General features: G+C 34.7%; 1 protein-coding gene across 1 annotated transcript in view; it reads right to left on the bottom strand.

The window, feature by feature from the left end:
* PCCA (propionyl-CoA carboxylase subunit alpha) overlaps nt 1–20,995 on the bottom strand; it is a 341,190-nt gene that overhangs the window by 197,517 nt on the left and 122,678 nt on the right. Inside the window, exons 12-15 of the mRNA XM_033104125.1 lie at nt 18,138–18,216; nt 11,619–11,721; nt 5,024–5,118; nt 446–596 (exon numbers count right to left, since the gene is read on the bottom strand). Coding sequence (XP_032960016.1) covers nt 446–596; nt 5,024–5,118; nt 11,619–11,721; nt 18,138–18,216 — 428 coding nt within the window. The remainder of the gene's footprint in view (nt 1–445; nt 597–5,023; nt 5,119–11,618; nt 11,722–18,137; nt 18,217–20,995) is intronic.

Here is a 20,995-nt window from a genome sequence, read left to right as displayed (position 1 = left end):
TGGCAGAGGTGGCTGTTCCCCTGGAAGCCAGGTTGGTGGTATAGTTCTGGAAGCTCACCCCAGGTACCTTTCCCTCCTTGACCTCTTCCCAAAGATTTATAAGCACGTAATCCTTTTCTGTCTATCATATCTAGAGTAATATCTCTTAACAACCCATGAACCCTAACTAATGGGGTTCATCGAGAGAGGTTCAAGAAAGAAACCGGTGGAATTTCCCTTATGAAGTATTAATAGTAACGAAGCAGAGGCTACCTACTGACCATTAAATTAACCCTGCACTTATCTGTCATTCCTAACAGATGTCTTAGCACAGGCATAAAAACTTAAGTCTTTATTTAACATTTTACGAAGTTGATTTTTTACTTTTATAAAACAAAGAGGGGTGGCTGAGGAAGGGTAAATTATAGAGGCACAGAGAGGAATAAAAAAACAGAGCTTTTGTTACCTGGAGTCTCGTATTCATTTCCAAGAAATAAAAATTTTTCTTTGAGTCCACAAGAAATTCTACAGTTCCAGCAGAAGAATACTGTACTGCTTTAGCAAGAGCTACAGCTTGTTCTCCCATTGCTCTTCGAGTCTCAGAATCCAGAAAAATGCTACAAATACAGAAAGAGTAGTCTACATTTTGAACAAAAATCTAGTTATCTTTTGTGTGCACTATATAAAAATTTTTTTAAAGTTTACTCAGATATGATCATGTGTATCAATTTAAGATTTCATATTATGATTTACATATGCTTATAATATATACTTATTGTTAAGCACATGTTTACATAAATCAACTTCAATTGAACTTTTCACATTATATTGCAACTTCAATCGGTTTATAAAATATACAACTCCTTCACCTCAGTTTTTAATTAGCAAAATTTAATATACGAGGTCAGACAATTAAGTTCGTGAACTCATCCTAGAAAAAGTGCGACATACCTCATTGCGGAATATCACGATGGTCACCTTCAAAGTACTCCCCTTGGGAAGCTATGCACTGATGCCAGCACCTAGTCCACACTTCAAAGCAATTTTAGAACTTTTTCTGGAATGGCCATCAGAGCAGTCATCCTGAATGTCAACAAAATGTCTTCCTTCAATATTTCCTTTCTCCTTTGGTCAAGAAAGGAGTCATTGGGGGCCAGATTAGGTGAGTAGGGAGGGTGTTCCAATACAGTTACTTGTTTACTGGCTAAAAACTCCCTCATAGACAGTGCCATGTGAGCTGGTGCATTGTCATGATGCAAGAGCCATGAATTGTTGGTGAAAAGTTCAAGTCGTCTAACTTTTTCATGCAGCCTTTTCAGCACTTCTAAATAGTAAACTTGATGAACTGTTTGTCCAGTTGGTGCAAATTCATAATGAATATCCCTCTGACATCAAAACAAGTTACAACAAGTTTCACAAACTTAATTGTCCGATCTTGTATATATTCAGAATTACTTCAAGCTAAAATTGGGAGAAAAATAAATTCTTGGAAACTAACATACACAATTAATCCTTATTATTAATGGATTCCATATTTGCAAATTATCTAAAATTTATTTGTAACCCCAAAAATTAATATTCGCAGCACTTCATGGATGGTCATTCATGAACAAGCTCAGAGCAGCAAAAAATTTGAGACTCCCAACATGTGTGCTCTCGGCTGTGGTCAAACAAGGCTACTCTTGCCCTTCTTGTTTCAGCTCTCATACTGTAAAAGAACTGCCTTTTTCACAGTGTAGCCACATTTTTCTCAGTTTTGGGGGGGGAGAGTTTAGGGTGATCTCACTGTTTAAAATGGCCCCTGAGTGTTGGGCTGGTGTTCCTAAGCGCAGCAAGGCTGTGATGTGCCTTCTGGAGAAAACATGGATGATAAATGAGCTTCCTTCAGGCATGAGTCATGGTGCTGCTCGCCAGGACTGAGATCAATGTTAATGAATCAGGAATATATATTAAATAAGGTGTCTTTCAACAGAAATGCATATAAAACAAAGTATGTAATGATCAGTTGGTGAAAATGCTCTAACCGGAGATTTGCAGGAACCTAACCCTGTATTTCCTCTGGGCACAACGCTTCAGTATTCACTAATTCAGTGTTTACAGTGACTTTACAGAGCCCAACTACCACAAATAACAAGAACGGACTGTACAGCGAGTAAACCCTCAAAACGTTTGTTTTGCAATATGAAAATCACCTTCCAGCAGGCAAGTAAAGCTGAAACGCTTCCAGTAAGCCCTGAGAAGAATAATTCCTGCATTTTCACAGATTCTGCTTCTATACAAAATAGGCTCTGAGAAACAAAACATTGACTATGTTTCTTTTTATTATTATTATTTGTGGATTGAAATTATTCTCAAATGAATGAAATTAAGATTACATTTTATAGAATTTTCATTATGGAATAGTATAATAAACTTGCATGCACCTGTTTCCCATATGTAATAATTATTACTATATTGTCACTCTTGTCTTATCTATGCTGCATATCCACTCTTTTACCAGGTCAACCCATTTTTCTTTTTAGCAAATTCCAAATTAGGTATTATTTTATTCATCAACACCTGTGTATCCAATCAACACCTACACTTTGATACCTAATGGGCATCTCAACCTTGATTTGTCCAACATCATAAATTGATTTCCTCCATAATACATGCACCTCCCACAGTGTTTCTATAAGGACTATAAAAACTTCCACATGTTTCTATAAGGACTCTCTTATAACATAATCACACTGTAAAAATTAATCAGAACTCCTTAATAGCATTTAATATCCAGGTAATATTTAAATTTCCCTGATACTCTCCTAAATATCTTTTTATAGCTAATTTCTTTGAGTCAGGATCCAAGCAAGTCCAGCCACTGCGTTTGGTTGGTTTTTACATCTTCAAGATTCTTTTAACTTGTAATACCCTCTTTTTGCCTTCCCTTTTTTATGCCAAGATCTGGTCATTTTCCTACCTCTTTCCTCACATTCTGGGGTTCGGCTGCATGCACCCCCCACAAGGTCTTTTAACATTCATGTTATATTTCCATTTCTTATAAACTGCTAGTTAGATCTAGAGCCTTGAATAGATTCAGGTTGTGGATAGGCAAGAATATTTCACAGGAGGGAAGTGTACTTCCTACTGTCTCCATTTGGTCATGTTCGGAGTAATCATTGGATTCAGGTGTTACAAGTCATATTTGCCTATTATAAATAATAGTTCTGCATTAACCTAACAGATATAGGGTAGATGACATTTCAACAATAACTGGCTAACAAAATTCATGCAACCAAAAGAAAAAAAATCAAGTAAAGATTACATCATGACATCTGAAGAATCTCAAGTGCAGTTGAGTAAAACTATTTTCACTTTGTCTGGTCTTGTCTTTTCCCTTATCATAAACTGCTAGTGACACACAGCGCTGTAAGCAACCACATCTCCGTACTCAAAGCACAGTGGTCAATTCTTACTCTAGGAACTGGAAACCACATATTCCATTTTTTTCCTCTTTCACAGTACACAAATACCCATCAAGTCACTATTAATAATCAGTTTTAATTTTTTTAATTTGATTCCTGCTGCTTTAAATTTTCCTCTTTTTTCTCTCTAAATAGATGAGATGTTCATATGAAATCTAATTCTAGAAAGAGAAAAAAGTGAAACAAAAATCATGATTCAAGGTTTCCAGTCTGAAACATTTTTATCCCAGGTAAGATTTGAGTGAGTTTTCAATAAAAAGATAATTAATTATATTGGAAGTAATACAACAGAAATCACAAAATTGCAAAAAGAAGTTTCAGGGACTATTGTTGTTCTACCAGCATCCATTGTCCCCTTCTTCCGCATGACTAGAATTTTAGCTAAGCACATGGTTACTTAAGGCAAAAAGACATTCCCCAGACTCTCTAGCAAAGTGACTAACTTCAGATCACCACAAAGTAATTAACACAGGCAGGCTCCAGGAACCTTCCTAAACACAGAGAAGTATTTCTTTTGCCTTTTCTTCTTCCTTCCTTCCTTCTTACATTCTGGTCCTGGGCCATGAGCTGGGGGCCACACCCCATGTAGGCTGCAGTGAACTGCTCTTCAAAGCATGGTGGCTGGTTATTAAGTGTTGTGTACCAAGAGACAGGAAGTAGAAGCTGGCAGTCTCCTAAGGCCTGGGCACAGCATCATTTCTATGTAGTCTATTAGTCAAGCAATCACAGGGCACAGAATCAAGGGGAGGGAACATAGATCCCTCCCCCAACTCCACAAGGAGAAAAGCGCCAAAGAATTTGAGGACCTTATTTTAAAACCAAAGCACAATACCATATTTTTAAAAACTAATTAAAGTAGGATTTTATTTTTACCATTACCCTATAATTAAAAAGTCATTCATATTCACACCTACTCTTTTCAGAAACTACACACGCATTACATCAAGGCACACTGACTATGCATGCTGATTAAACCTACAATTGGCTATATGCCTTAGAGCCTGGTTACTAAAAATAACAATGTACACTCAGCTGGGGATTTTTAAGAACTAAGAGAAAACCAGAATATCTACAAATACCAACCTAGCATCAAATTAGAAATAAATCTCCATGAAACTGTTATACCAAACACAGGAAAGGTAGCTTGGAGAAGTGCCCAAAGCAGTTCTGATAAATCATGGAATTTCTAAGAATCATGCCCCAGAAGCTTTTTCATGGTAGGATAAATTCAGGATCAACTTTATAAAACCATCACCAATAGGAGAGCCTAGAAGTCATGAATCCCAGAAAATCCACTTGCCCAGAAATACCCATGGGGTCTATATTACCTAGAAGCCTGTAGAGTCATAGCTAGTTATCCACCCAACTTTCTCCTCTAATAAAACCTCAACTTCTTTTTCAAGTATTCTCTCACTTTCATGCATAAAGTACTGAGGAAGATCTGTGGCAAATTTTAATTATAAAAATATACATTAATAGATTCTACCATGAATATTAAAGCAATTTTAGTCAATAAAGTGGAAAAAAATATAATATATACAAGCAGACTATTATAAATGTTCATTAGGAGAAACTCTTACCTTGGTGCTTCCTCTACCACTTTCTGATTTCTTCGCTGAATTGAACACTCTCTTTCATTGAGCCACAAAGCATTTCCGTGTTTATCCCCTAGAACCTGAAAAAGCAATACCATTTGAAAAAATATAGAGCCATACCCATACAGCATGTGCTCAATTAACATTTTCTCTATGCGTTTCTCTATACATCCCTCTTTTGGTTGATATTAATAGAGGAAAACTTTATATTTACAACCCCTAAACTCAAAACATTTTTATCAAAAGACTTAAAAAAATTCTCACGTTTCACGTTGAATACACTGGGTAAAATATCAGCATCAATTATACAAATCTTGTGAAGTACACTGAGCATCAGTAAAAAGGATGTACGTTCTACATGTCCCCGGTGCGCAGGAGAGCTGCGCGTGTTGTTCCAAACATCTGTTTGTTGTTAACATTATTAAACGCCTGTTGATCGGGAAATGCTATTTTATTTACATCCAGTACGTAGTCTGTTACTTATATAAGGATGTTTTTATTGTGTTTTATTTTTGGTATAGGAAACTAGTAAAAGGTCTGGGGTTAATATATAACATATTATGATCTTTCCCATTTCTAATAATTTCTAATAATGAGAAATAAGCTGGGGTTGCCAGATAAAATAACAGGGCACCCAGTTAAATTTGAATTTTCAATAAACAATGAAAATATTTTAATGAAAATATGTGCCAAATACTGCATGGAATATACTTTTACTTTTTAATAAATCATTGTTTATCTGAAATTCAAATTTAACGTGTATCTTATCTGCTAAATCTGGCAACCCTAAAACAGGCTCACTGTTAATGTTTTGCATAGAATGTTTGATTTTCAGGAATGGATTCAGCTCTTTTCAAGATTAAAGAGTAGATGCTTATTATTGAGTTCATATATTAAGTTCACAGAGGAAAAAGCTGTCCTAAAAACCAAAAAACTAGGCACTAATTTTAGCTCCAAACAGCTATGCAAACTTCCTGGGTCAATCATTCTATGTCTTCATGCATTATAAATGTCAGAGACTATAATCTTAATATTTTATATGACTACTGAGAAAAACCAAATAAAAAAAGATCATTGTTATAACAGACACAGTAGACTAAAAAATGAATGGTTAATATATGACTGCAAATTTAACTTTTAGGAATAAAAATTAATCTATCTAACCCTCAAGAATGATTCCAAAGGAGAACATTACAGTAATGAAATGTCAATAAGGTGGGATTTTATTTCTATGACTCTTAAAGATGGCTGCAAGAAGTACATCTAAAAATATTTTAAATCATCATAACTCTCAACCTCTTTTTTAATTCTAGTTGACAAGGAAATGAAAGTAGACTTAGTCTCCAAGAAATAAAGCCACAATAACCAAGAATTTTCAGAAATATTTCCAACTGTAAAATATTAGATTCATATACAGATAGAATCAAGAGTTTTTCTCTAAACTCTACATAGTCTCCCAATTCTCTCTTAAAAGTTCTGTCATTTACTAGGCAGTCAACAAAAATAATGTGACAATTATTTATTCCATTAAATAAATGAGGAGATTAGTAAACAGACAACATTAGAATAAAAAGTGCCGGCAAGGGAAGTTAATCCTTAAATGTATCATGAGCTTTTAAAAAACTTTAACGCAGCCCTTTACGGATACACATGTACTCAATATGGAAAAATCTCCCAGAAATGCTGCTTACTAAAAAAAGCTTCATCATAATAGTCTGTTCCACATAATGTAAAGCATCCCCGGATCCAACCCACAAAACGTCAGTAGTGTCCTGGTTGAGAAACTATGTGGTTTAAGCCACACAGAGTGGTGCCATTCAAACTCCCGTGCCCAGTTCCAGCATGAGAAAGCACACAGTATGTTATAGCTTGTGTGAAAAATAACAGGCGAAATACATATATATACTTCATAGACTATAGAAGGATATTCAAGATCTAGTAATAGCAATCGAAACCAGACTTGGAGACAAGGGTGAAAGGGATACTTACTTTTCATTGAATACACTTTATCCTGTGAACAAATTACTTAATATAAGTAAATAAATGAAATTTGAAGAAAGTAAGTAAATAAAAAACAGATCCAAGTGTAGATCCGAGATGGGCAACATGTGTGTTGCTACTGGAAGACACTTTCACCTATATTTAAAAATATTACCTAGACTATATGCCATGGCTAATTAAAATAAACTAAATAGTAGATGTAAATATATAATTACTTAACATAATTTGACAAACATTTATTGAGCATTAGTAATGTGAAAGGCACTGGCCTGGTTCCGGGGAGAACAAATGAATAAGACTTAGTCTCTGCCCTCAAGAACGTCTTGGTCTCTTATTCCCCTTGATAAGGTATACAAATGTCGAATCACTATGTTGTACACCTGAAAGTAGTACAATATTGCATGTCAACCATATTTTAGTTTTTTTAAAAAAATTTAAAATAACTTCTTGGTCTATTAGAAAAGTCAGACAGCTTAAGATAAAGTAACATAAGTAGTTTTCAGTAGCACGAATAAATGCTAGATGGGGAAGATAGAGAGGAGAAAATTAATTCTGCTCCTAGGAATTACAGAAGTTACAAGAAATACAGAAAAAGCACGCCAAATATTTCCCTTAAATTACAGACGTAAATATCCAACAGCCTAATCAACACCTACACTTTGATACCTAATGGGCATCTCAACCTTGATTTGTCCAACATCATAAATTGATTTCCTCCATAATACATGCACCTCCCACAGTTTCTCCCATCTCAGTAAAAGACAGTCCCATTCTCCTAAATTCCCCAAACCAAAAGCCTTTGATGCCTTATTCTTTTTTTTCTCACATATCACATCTAATCTTTTAGAATATCTGATCTACTTTCACAAAATATCCAGAATTCAATCATATCTACCCACCTCCACTACCAACACCTTGGCCCAAGCTGCCATCCTCTCTCACTAGAATTACCACAAGAACCTCTTAAGAAATCTCTCAGCTTCAATTGCTGGTTTTCAATTGTTAACAACCAATAAATACTGTGTGCCTTCCTTTTACTACCTTGTTGAATAGGAGTATTTATTGCAGTGCCATATCCTTTCCTCATCATTGTATAAGTGAGTGTCACAGACTGTCTTTAAATTCAGAGGTCTTCCCACCAGCAGAACTGTTGTTGAGGGACCATATACAAGAAGTTTCAAGCAGACCTAGACCAAGTCTGTAGATGAGATCCTCGTCTTGAAAAGAAGGTGGGTATATTCTGCTACGAAAAGACATGATGATCACTGGGGGTGGGTCAGAGATTGGTTATGGTAGCTAATGTCCAAAGATGGCCCCCAATACAACACAAAACACAGTACTCACACCCTTGCATAATCCCATATGGCAATGATTCCAGGCTGGCCAAGTAAGTTACAAAATGTCACAAAAATGATTGTGTGCCTGTCTAAGCCTAAACCTTGAAAAGGCAGAACAGCTCTTTCAAGAAGTTCTGAAAAGTAGTGTAAGAAGTCTGAATATCCATATAGAAAGGCCACATGGAAAAGCCATATGGCTTTTTGGGAAGTGCTCCCAAGATTGCACAGAGGGAAAGAGAGAGGGCCAGCTACTCTAGAATCTCAGCTGAGCTCATCTTCAAGTCAACTTTCCAATGCACTTGATGTTAGATGTTCCAAACCAGTAAAAGCCCCAACATGACTACTGACCCAATGGAGAGAAACCATGTGAGACACCAGCTGAACCCAATCAACCCACGAAATGATGAGAAATAGTTAAATGTTGTGTTCTTTCTTACTGTGGCAAAATATGCATAACAATTTACAATTGTAACCATTTTTAAGTTTACAGTTCAGTGACATTGAGTACATTCATGTTGTGCAACCTTAAAAGTTGTTTCAAATCATTGCATTTTGGGGTGGCTTATAACTCAGCAATAGATAACCAAAACACAGAAGACAAACAAGTGGGTTTAGAAGGATACTAGATACAAGATCAATATGTAAAAACCAATTCTATTTCTATACACAAGCAACAATCAATGGGTAAATAAAATTTAGAAAATATTTATAATAGTATCAAATACTGTTAAATATCTAGGAATAAATCTCATGAAAGATAAACAAAACCTCTATACTCAAAGCTACAAAACAGTGCTGAAATTAAAGAAGACCTAAATAAATGAAGATATTCTAATCCAAGGATTAGAAAACTCAATTTGTTAAGATGTCAATTCACCCCAAAATAATCTCTAAACCCAAATCCCATCAAGTGTGTGTTGGATGGTGGGGGATATGGACGGGGCTGTGCAGGGTGGATAGAGTGGATAAGTTGACAAATAAAGGCTAAAATTTACTTGTAAACTCAAAGTACTTAAAAAGAGCCAAAATTATCTGAAGAAAAACAATACATTTAGAGTACTTATAGTACCAGATTTCTTTATTTAGTATAAAACCAAAATAATTAAGACAGTGACCAGTCACTTAATTTACAACAAATGATCACCACAATAAATGATGGTGGAGAAACTGGATATCAGAATGGAAAAAAATTTACTTAGTCTCCACCTCACATGAACCCCCGCCCCCAAATAATAATTATTATTCAAGGAGAGTAAGAGACATAAATATCAAAACTAAAACAATAAAGCTTTTAACTTGTGTATGCAAAGTGGACTTAAACAGGACTTAAATAAAGTTAAGAACTTCTATTCCTCAAAAGATATAATAAAGTGAACAGGCAAGCCAAGGATGGGGGAAGATATGCCCAACACATATATCTGGCAAAGGTCTCATGAACAAAATAGATACATAAATCTGACCACTCAATAATTTTTGAAAATTAATTTGAAAAAGGAGGGCAGGGCAAGGATGAGGCTTAAGCTGTCACGTTACAAAATTAGATATCCATCTGGTCAATAAACTTATAAAAAGGTGCTCAACATCAACAGTCATCAGGGAGATGCAAACTAAAACAAAAAGATACTGTTACATGTCTGCCAAAGTGGCTAAACATTGAAAACATTGATAATACCAAATGTTGGAAAGCATGGCAGCACTGGAAACTTTCCCATATTGCTGGCGGGAGTATACATTAGATTAACCACAGTATCTACTAGAACTAAACATAGCCTTACCATGTAATCCCACAATATCTCTCCTCAGTATATCTGAAAGAATGCATATGTCCATAAAAAGATAGCAGTTTATTTATAATATCCAAAAACAAACAACCCGAGATCTACCAACAGGAAAATGTATAAGTTGTGGGTTATTCAAACAATGGAACACCACAGAGCAATTTTTAAAAGTTAATGATAAAACACAGCCTCATGGAAAAATCTCAAATATATGATGGTGTGTGAAAGAAGACAGGAACAACAAAGTATGTACGGCTTGATTCCATTTAGATGAAGTTTAAGAGCAAACAAAAATAATCTTTGATACTGAATGTCACAACAGCAGTTACTTTTCGTAGCCAAGGAGAGGGATTGACTGGAAAACGGTATGAAGGAAACTTTTTATATAAAGAAATGTTCCCTATATAGATCTGGATGGTTGTTACACAGACATATGTATATATGAAAATTTTTATTGAACTGTACACATAGATCTGTAGCTTTTACTGTATATGTGTGATATATCAATTTAGAATATCTAAAAACAAAACATGCTAGTCACAGAAAGAAATACATCATGTTTAATGTTTTAAAAATGCAAACTGATTATATATACGTAAGTTTGCAAATTTTTTCCCACTCTGGAAAATTTGAGGATCTACCTATAAATAATGTCTACATAAAATGCTACTCAAACAACAGTGACAGAATCTAATTGTTATATTATGTCCTATCAGGGACAAGGGCAGCAAATAGCCTTCCATTTAGTTTTCTGGTTCTCTGTCCACATCAAATTAAGAAAAAAAGATATACTTAAATTTCAGTATGCCTTCTAATACGATATTTAATCAATTTAATTGTTACATATCAATTCATAGCCATAATGTCAAACATTAGCACGAAGGCATTTCTGACAGAAAAACGAAAACTTCAGCAGACTTGTTTTCTTTTTCTTCTATGTTTTATTTCAGAAACCCATTTCATTTTGCTGAAATCCACACTCCCACAACCATTTTAACAGTTGGATTAAAATCTTAATCTGAGAAGAAATGATTTCCTCATCTCTATACAACCAGCTCATAGCAGAATACCTATCACAGTGAGCCACCCAGACATATCGTGAACTGAAATAACATAAGAGTCCAAGTCTGGCACTTTTCTTTTAAAAATGACCTCAAATGGCCCAATCCAAGGAGAATGAATGAGTCTCAGCCTGGTCAGACATCTTGGGATGGCTTCTTTCTAGAACTGGACTTTTTTATCATTCCCCATTAGAACCAACATTCTGGTACTTTGACAAAAAGTGTATCAGATTCCAAAGGTAGGTGTGATCCATTCTATGTATGTTCTCTATTTTGTACTTAGTCAAGCGTATCAGAATAACTCATAATCATTCTAAATGGAAGAAAGGATATGTTTCCAATAGGAATAAATTATATTATTTTAATGTTATAATAATTAGAAAGCATCTTAAAATGAACCAACCTGAATTTCTATATGACGAGGGTTATCAATAAATTTTTCTATTAGTAGTCTATCATCACCAAAACTAGAAGCAGCTTCTTGAGATGAAAATCTAAAACCATCTCTGGAAAGAAAAAGAGAAGAACAATCAAACAAACAGAACAAATGCAACCCTTAATATAAAAGAAAAATAATTAAATGTTTATTTTGGCTTACTTCTGAACAAAGCAGAGAAAAACTCAATGTACAAATAACTAAGTTAACTTTGGTTGAACTACAACTCTTACACTCACTAGCTCTGTGACCTTGGATGAGTGATTTAACTTCCTTGATTCTAGATTTTATATTTAAACAGGAACAGTGATACTTATTTCACCATCTGTTAAAAATGAGATATTTTTAATAAAGCATACAACAAATCATATAAAATTTTACTTCTTCAACCCTAATATACCTTAATTCCACTAATAAAATAAATATAAATGTATATATCCATTTGACTCAAAAGTTGGAAGACACACTCAAAAATATAAAGAATCTGGCCAACTGCACAACTGGGGCAGAACTACAGCAAACAAAACTTGGTGCAAATGAACATACAATAGATCCTTAAGAACATTTCCTGATAGTTTAAATAAACATCTTTAAATGCAGTTGCCTTCATACAACCATACCGATCATTATATTGTCTTCTTTAAAATTTTTCAAAATTAATAATTAAAAGAGAAAAGTACAATTTTCAAAATAAAAATATGGACTTAATTATTGCTTTATATATGTATTCCCAAACTATAATAACTTAAATTGTTATTATTAAATATGCTTACTAAATTCACACACTATAAAATAGGCTCATTCAATCTACTGAATACTCACACACCTTGCTTACCGAAAACTGAGTATATTATTACATTATTTCCTATTCACTGATACATTCAGAATATAAAATTTAATTCCCTTATAATTCCCATATAATTAATAGTTTCTTAACCTTCAGATTAAATATCTGTATTTGATGTACAACATAAAATTCTTCTAATCCTTTAATATGTAAACACTCCATCTGGCAATATTTGAAATAACTATCTCATTTAGTTTTGTGCTTGAAAAATACAACGTTACAAAGTAAACTCTGACTAGAAGATAAATTTCAGAACATACGGCAAAAAATCCTGTTTCTAGGAGTTCTCAGGGAAAAGATATCAGGTTTTCTCAGTCCTTCATTACTTCCTTGATTTTGGGGAATGGAGTTTAGATCTCAGGAGGCTGCAAACCTCAAAGAAACTAAAGCACAATGAATCATTGTTTTCAATACCACATAACCATCTTTTTTTGTTTGATGGTATACGATGATTCACAAAGAAAAACATAGCACTTTATAGTTTATCTCTGCTGCAATGACTGAGAGCTTTCATTTTTGCATTTAAACGAAGAACACCACAAGCAAAAAATCAAAGTCACCCAAATATATTAAGTATCAAGTCTGAAAGCGTCACCAACATATTTTGAAGCTCATGGAAAATTGCTTTGAGAACATAAATTTGTTACACTCATTCCTTCAAGAAATATTTACTAATCACGAAACTATGTGCCTTGTACATATTTAGGTGATGGGAATACAAAAATAAAACCAATTGCCTCCACCTAAAGTCTAGTAGGGTAGTCCAAAATACAGACATGACAAATTATCCTTTTTAGCCATAGCACTGTGTTTAAATTTGTATTGGGAAAAGAAAGCCAGAGGTTATTATGAAAATATGAGTCTACTTTCAACAACCTTCTCACCTAATTATAATAAAATAACAAGACACACTATTTTTTAAAAATCTGTCAGATGTTCTAAAGATCTAAGAGAGGTTAGATGCTATTTCCCTGAAAAAAACTTAGGAAAGATGTTACAAGAGGGAGACACTCCTTAAGATAAAATAATAAAGCAATTAATTGCTACTAAGTTTTCCTCCCAAAGAATGCTAAAATTTTTGTGGAAAATGCAAAAACAATTTCTTCCTCAAGGAGGAAAGGAGAGAGGGATGAGTAGATGCAGTGTGGCATGGTATTAACAGTTGGTGACTCTAGAAGACAAATATTTAGGTGTTTTCTGAACTGTTCTCTCAATTTTTAAGTAGTTTTGATTTTTCCAAACAAACGGGATACAGAACAACTTTTTAAAATGAGAAACATGTGTCATTAAATTGAATAGTGTGATACTTTTTTTAATCTTATCAAAGTTTCAGAGATGATCTATTTATCAAGTTGAAGAGAGCAACATTTGTGGGTAGAAAATTATTTAGGTATGTATTTTTATTAATCATTTGAACACATTTTGAATCAATGTGCCATTTATTGGCCAAGAAACGGTTAAATTATTTACCAAAAGTTGCCAGATATATGAACGAATATAGTGCTTTCTGAATTATAAATTAAAATCCATAGGTTAACAACAACACAGCAAATTTCATTGTCAAGAAATTGAAGAATAATCCCCACCATAGAAGAACATGTTACTAACAATAGCCCTGAAGAAATAACTGACTGATAAGAAATCTGATATCCTATGAAGCATAATGAAAAATAAGTGCTATGATTTTTAGTGAAATTGCCATTTAAGAGCCATACATACAAAAAGGGAAAACAACAAGAAAAAATTAAAGTTCATAAAATCCATATCTCTTATAAAACCATTAAGTTGTGTTTGTTTAATGTCTTTATTACATCATTCTTTTCTACAAAGAAACTGTAGCAGATTGTCTTTTCCAAAGATGGTCACAGTGGTATCACCTATTCTATGTGCTCTTCTAAGAATCTTGCTGCTCCCAGAGTCTAATTCCCCTCCTCTTGAATTTGGGAAGAATTTGTGCTAACTGGTATTCCACAGAATATGGTGTGAATAAGGGAACCTGTGTGACTTCTGAGACTGGATCATAAAAAATGATACTGCGTCCACTTGGACTTGAAATAACTGCCCTTGGATCCCTGGGTCACTATGTAAGAAGCCTTACAGCCACAATACAGTGAGGAAGCCCAAGCCACCCATGGAGTTATATAAATAAAGCACAAGCAATAGTTTCAACACCTGAACTTTGAAAGACAAAAGCCAAATAAAATGGATTATATGGTAAAAATGGGACTAAGCTTGGCTCCTCCCCTTATGCTTGCTTCACAGCAACCAGCCAGTCTGACTTCAAACATTTCACATAGTTACCCAATGCTCTGTAATATAAAAGTAAATCCCCACTATCAAAAGGAATCAAGTCAGAGTTCCAAGAGAGGCTAAGAACCAGACCATTCTTCAATTAAGCATTCTTCAATTTGAAGATAAAAACCATCACTCTGACCTTAACCTCACAGCTTTTCCTAAGAAGTTTACAGTATATGTAGTATTTAATGCATATAAATCAACCCTAAGACCAAAGAGTAAGTGCAAAAAAATAAGATAACTTAAACAAGTAACTGCAAATCATCCTTGAGTACTCTCACACTCTATATTCAGTCACTCGGTAAATCCTATTGCCTCTACTTTCAGAATTAAACTATTTTCTTATCACCTCCACCATAACACCAATGAAAGCCACTATCACCGTTTTTCTTGCATGGATTATTGCAACAGCCTCTGGACTGGTTTCCCTGATTCTGGAGTTCATGAATCTACTCCTGTCTGTTAAGTCTATTTCAAGATAGCAAACAGTGATCCTTTTAAAACCTAAGTCACAAAATCTTGATAACTAGTTAATATGGAAGTTCATTATACTCTTCTACCATTTTGTATGTTTGAAATCTTCTATAATTAAAAAACTGTATATAATGTTAGTAATTTGTTGAAGTTCCATGATTGTGACTTCTCTACTCAAAAGCTTCCAATGCTCCCCATCTCACTTAACAATGGCCCGCAAGGTCCTACATAATCTGCCCCCACTCCACCCAGAACCCCTTGCCTCATCTCCTCCTCCTGCTCTCTCCCTTCACCACCTAGCCACCTTATTGCTCCTAGATCTCTCAACGCGCTCCAGCGCCAAGTCCTCCACACTTATTCTTCCCTCGCGTGGGTCCCCTCCTCTGCCTTCTCAGTGAGGACAACTCCATCATCCTGTTTAGAATGAGAATTCCCTCCAACCTTCCCCACGGCTCTTCCCTTCCACCTTTATTTTTTCTTATGCTACTTATCACCTTCCACAATAGTATATGATTTCCCTTGATTTTGTTCATTGTTTGTCTATTCCTACCAGAACAGGATTTCTGAATCTTATTTATGGCATGGATCTTTTGCAGAATCAGGCAGCATATGAACTTCTTGTCAAAATAAGGCTTAACGTGATTTAAAATGCCTAAAATAAAATGCATAAGATTGCACAGGAAACAAATTATATTGAAATATAGGTATCAAAATATTTATAAAAACAATTTTGGGATACAATGTATGTAGTTCTTTATTCATTAATAAGTTCCAACAAGTCTAATAATCATTGTTACTTAGAGGTAGCTACAACAATTGTAATGTGATAATACTGTCTGTGTGTGATTTCCTGAGTGGTAAAATTTCCATCCAAAGATACTACTGCTATTCTAGTTTGTTGCCTATATTAGGTGAAACACAAAATTCCTGTTATATGCCAGTGAAAGAAACATGTACTTTTCTTCCTCATCCAGATGCATGAACCACATCTGAATTTTATGGATCTGTGAATTCAAAGGTTAAGAACTCCTGATCTAGTATATACACTACATGGAGGAACAAATTATTTTGTTTGTTTTTATTTATTGCTCTATTCCTGGAATCTTATTTAAAAAGTTCCTGTCACACAGTAGGCTCTCAACAAATACTGCCATCTATGCAATGAGTTTATACTTGCTGGGTAAGCTTGAGATTGCAGAGAAGAATCTGATGTTATGTCAGCCAATACCTGGTATCAGTGCCACTCAGTGAGGCTGAGGTTTAAAAACCCATATTTGTCATATATCATTACCGCACAACATAGGCCAATTACTTTCTCTGACATTCAAACAAAGAAACAATAGTGTTCTGAGACAATTTTCTTTTAGTGTTAAAACTATATGTGTAGTCTGCAACATGTTGTCCTCCCATTAGATTTTAAAGGGTAATGTATTGCCTCTAGGAAATTTTTACCTTACTCGTTCACTTTAGAACCTAATTTCTGAATTAGGGTTGTACTTGACAACTTTCACATCAGCTACGCCAGATTTCTGTCTTTAAGAGATTTTGAGGAGAGGGGAAGAAAGGAAAAGGAAAGAGGAAGGAAAAGGGGAAAAAGGGAGAAAGCAGAATTAACAATTTGGAAGATCATATTACTTCTAGGTAGAGAAAATGCAGAAAAGGCAACATTAACAAGTATTCAGCAATTTTTTTTATCTCATCTCCCTCCAAACAAAATGACATAAATCCCTTTTACAGCTAAACCTGAAAATAAATAAGAATAGGGTCCCCTAAAAAGAACAGAGTTCCCTAAAATCTGCTCATACGAGGCAGTTTTTCAAAAAATTATTTTCTAATCACTGATATGATCAATGCACTGGGTTTTTAAATTTTTGTTTTAAAAGTTACTTTTAATTTCTGAAATTACTAATAAATTTAGTGTTCTAATTTTACAACAGAGTGCAATGCATAACAGACAGAACAATTTCAAACACAAAAGGAAATATATTTCACACTATATAATTATCAAAGCAGTTTACTACTTTTATAGATAAGCAAAGAAAAGCAAGTGCATACTGAGTAATACATAAATAAATGAAATTATGCGTGTTTTAAAAAATATTTGGTTCAGGGCCAACCCGGTGGCTCAGGTGGTTGGAGCACCGTGCTCCTAATGCCGAGGTCACCAGTTCAATTCCCACATGAGCCAGCGAACTGCGCCCTCTACAGCTAAGATGGTGAACTACAGCTCTCCCTGGAGCTGGGCTGTGGTGGGCTACCGTGTGCCAAGAGGAACGGCCAGTGGCCAGCGGCCAGCATGGGTGGCCGGCAGCCATCGTGAGAGGCCGGCAGCTGGTGAGAGTTGCCATGAGCTGCTGTGAGCGGATGACCGGCGACCGACTGCCTCAGCCGGGGGAAGCACAATGCTCATAATACTACCATGGGCCAGGGAGCTGTGTCCTACACAACTAGACTGAGAAACAAAGGCTTGAACTGGAGTGGGGAGGGGAGAGGCAAAAGAAGGGGAGGGAGAAGGGAGGGGAATATTTGGTTCAAATCTTTTACTACATTCAGAATTGTACAGCCAAATCTTAGTAAATTTTTACCTAGAAAACAGCATGACGAATTTTTTTAAATACATAGTAAAAACAAAAAGACAATCCTTTGTTAATGTTCAAAACATTTAAAAACCTTTTAGTAATATTATAATCATCAAAAATATAACTAAGGAAGTTTCTGCATAATTTCACATTTTTCCCATCTAAAACGGTGAAAATCAGATAGTTATTGTAATTATTCCATCATGCTTTTGGTATCTGTTTACTTGTCAGTTTAATAAAACTCTAGTAACTGCAATTTTCATCAAAAGTATATTTTGGACAGCATCTCACCTGGTCTCTTCATCATCCCAAGCAATTCGCATGCCTTTCCCACCACCACCTGCTGAGGCCTTGATCATGACAGGGTAGCCTAACAGCAGGGAAGAATTAGACAGAAGTTCAGACTTTGATCATTTGGATGCATGAACATGACAACTGACCACATGTTCAATAACGCAGAAGACAATAACTAATTTATTTAAAAGTTCCTTTCTTGAGAGTCAGGAAAGTAACACCAGTGTAATGATCCTGTATGTATTTTTTAAATGAGTATATGATCACTTCAAAAAAGAAAGACTGTATCAATAAACATAACATTCTCCCCATAATGAAATAGGAAGCTAAGCATACATAAATAATTTGACAATTCCAAAAATGGAAGTAGATACAGTATTAACCAAAGATGTATGAAGCAACTTACACAGTATTCACACACACACACACACACACACACACACACACACACACACACACACTTTATGATTCCCCAGAACTGCTGTTTGCATGCATAACAAATTAAACTCCCTTGTTTCAAAAGTAATGATTTATAGGTACATAAGGTATTTTTATCTGAAAAGTCACAGGAAACCCCTGTAGCTTTTACCAGCAAGAAGTGACATGATGGTTTTGGGAAAAATCAAGCCATGACTATTATATTATGGTGTGGAGCAGAAGTTCCAGGGTTTGCTGATATCAGTGGAGAAGCTATTGTACTATTCCATCACTCAACAGAAAATGCGTATACTAGTGGATACTATGAAAATACAAAAAATATAAAGGCCCAAAACAAAGGGAATTTCCTTTGTAACTTTTGAAGTTTTGTAAGAGGAAATAAAACCATAAAATTCTTGTTAGTTAACAGGATTGAATATTTAGATTAGTTATTATAAACTAAAAATTTTGATAGCACGCGTCACCTATAGCAATTTATCAAAAAAAGCTGTAAAGTCTAGTTGTTTAGAGGTTTTCTGAAAAACCGAGATAGAAATACTCATGTCTGAGATCACTTGTTTATAACCTTTTCTGAAGAAAGAAGAGGTCAGTAGTGAACCCTTACAGGACTCTTCCTGGCCTGTGATGCTCTAATAGCACTAAACTCTAGCTATAGAATCTTAGAGAAAAAGGGAAGACAGGACCAAAGGTCGTAGATCTTTGACCCCTAAACCACAAAACATCACTCTTAACTTCAACTTAGTTAAAATGGCACTTGCTTCCTAAGTGTTTCATAATTAATTCAATTTTTTAAATTCCGATGTTAGTTATATTTATATGGGATAGATTTATGTGGGATAGCATTTTACAAGCATTGCTAAGTGCAGTGAGAAGAAGAAAAATAAACATACTTTTTTCATATTGGGAGCTTTATAATATAGGAAGAGGGAAAATACCCAAATAATTCTATCACTGGGAATTCAGAAGAGAAAAGGATCATAGGAAGGTAAGATAAAAGGGAATGAGAAAAGCATATTCTAAAAAGGGACATCTATATGAAGCAATAAAGGAAAAGCAGAATTTGAACATGTAGGCAGGAATAGCAGAAATAAAACAGGCGGGAAGCAAGGGACAAGTTTAAGAAATGAATGAAACAATTCAGTTGAAGTAGAGAGGATCTGTAGGATGACAGAGGAGACGAGAACTGAAAACATAAGTTGGGGGCAAGTTATGCTTCGTACTTTTGAATGCTATAGTTCCTGCATGAGACTGACAAAAATAATATTTTTCTCACTCAGTGCTGCAGACTCACATGAACGTCACATAAAGGAATTAAATTGAAATCAGTGAAGAAAAATTAGCCTATTTTTAAGCAGTGAAGAAATAATATCTAAAAATTAGAAATGGGCATGCCTAAGAAATCCTTTTTACAACTTAAGGTCTTTTTTTAAACAAACAGGTCCATATTCCCCCAAAAACACGTTATCAATTGACCATCAAAAACTCTTCATCCAGGTAAACAGGAAACCACAAGAGGTATGATATCCACACCCCATATCTCTACTATTTTCAGCTCTCTCTAAGGATGAGGAAATTTGCAGTTATTTTGATTACAGTATTAATCTCATTTTAGTCATTCACTATGGACCCTGGACTATCTAGTAATTCGTGAGGTTCAAAATAAGATTGGGAAATTGTCCTTGGTCACAGAAAACTAGATGGAGAAACAAAACACATAAAATAATTTGTCAACCAGAAATTATTATATGTTCAGAAAAGGTGAGAAATTGTTAGGCAATATATAATAAGGGAAATACAATATGGTCCCCCAAAAGGAGGTAGTGCTGCATTAGACCTGTGAATACACATAACCCAGGAAGATAAGATTCCCTGACAAAGATCTAACAAGCCAAATACAAAACAATTGGGAAAGAGGGAGAAAATGACAGAAGTTAATGACATTATAGTCACAAACTTAATCTAATTTTGAGCTACAATTGAAAATAATATAAAAATGGGGTTTTCTACTCAATTTCGTATGCCAAAGTGGTCATTACACTTTAGATAATACATATTTTATGCTGTCACTATGCTATGGAGAAACAAGACCTAGCCATTTGAAAAGGAGGGAAATGAATATTCCCCATTAATTCCATATTAATATTTGACGTTAAATAATATCAAAAAAGCCCAGTCCCTCATTCCTACTTTTCCTTTTTTATTACTAGTTTCAGGTGTACAAAACAACATAATAATTAGACATTTGTACACCTCACAAAGTGATAACCCCAAAAAGTCTACTACCCATCTGATACTGTATATAGTAGCTATTACAATACCACTGACTATATTCCCTATGCTGTACTTTACATCCCATGAATTTTTTAATTATAGTTGATATTCAATACTATTTTATATTCATTTCAGGTGTACAGTGC

Source organism: Rhinolophus ferrumequinum, chromosome 4 (assembly GCF_004115265.2).
Source record: "Rhinolophus ferrumequinum isolate MPI-CBG mRhiFer1 chromosome 4, mRhiFer1_v1.p, whole genome shotgun sequence".
Taxonomy (NCBI): Eukaryota; Metazoa; Chordata; class Mammalia; order Chiroptera; family Rhinolophidae; genus Rhinolophus; species Rhinolophus ferrumequinum.
This window is presented reverse-complemented; position numbering and strand designations above follow the sequence as displayed.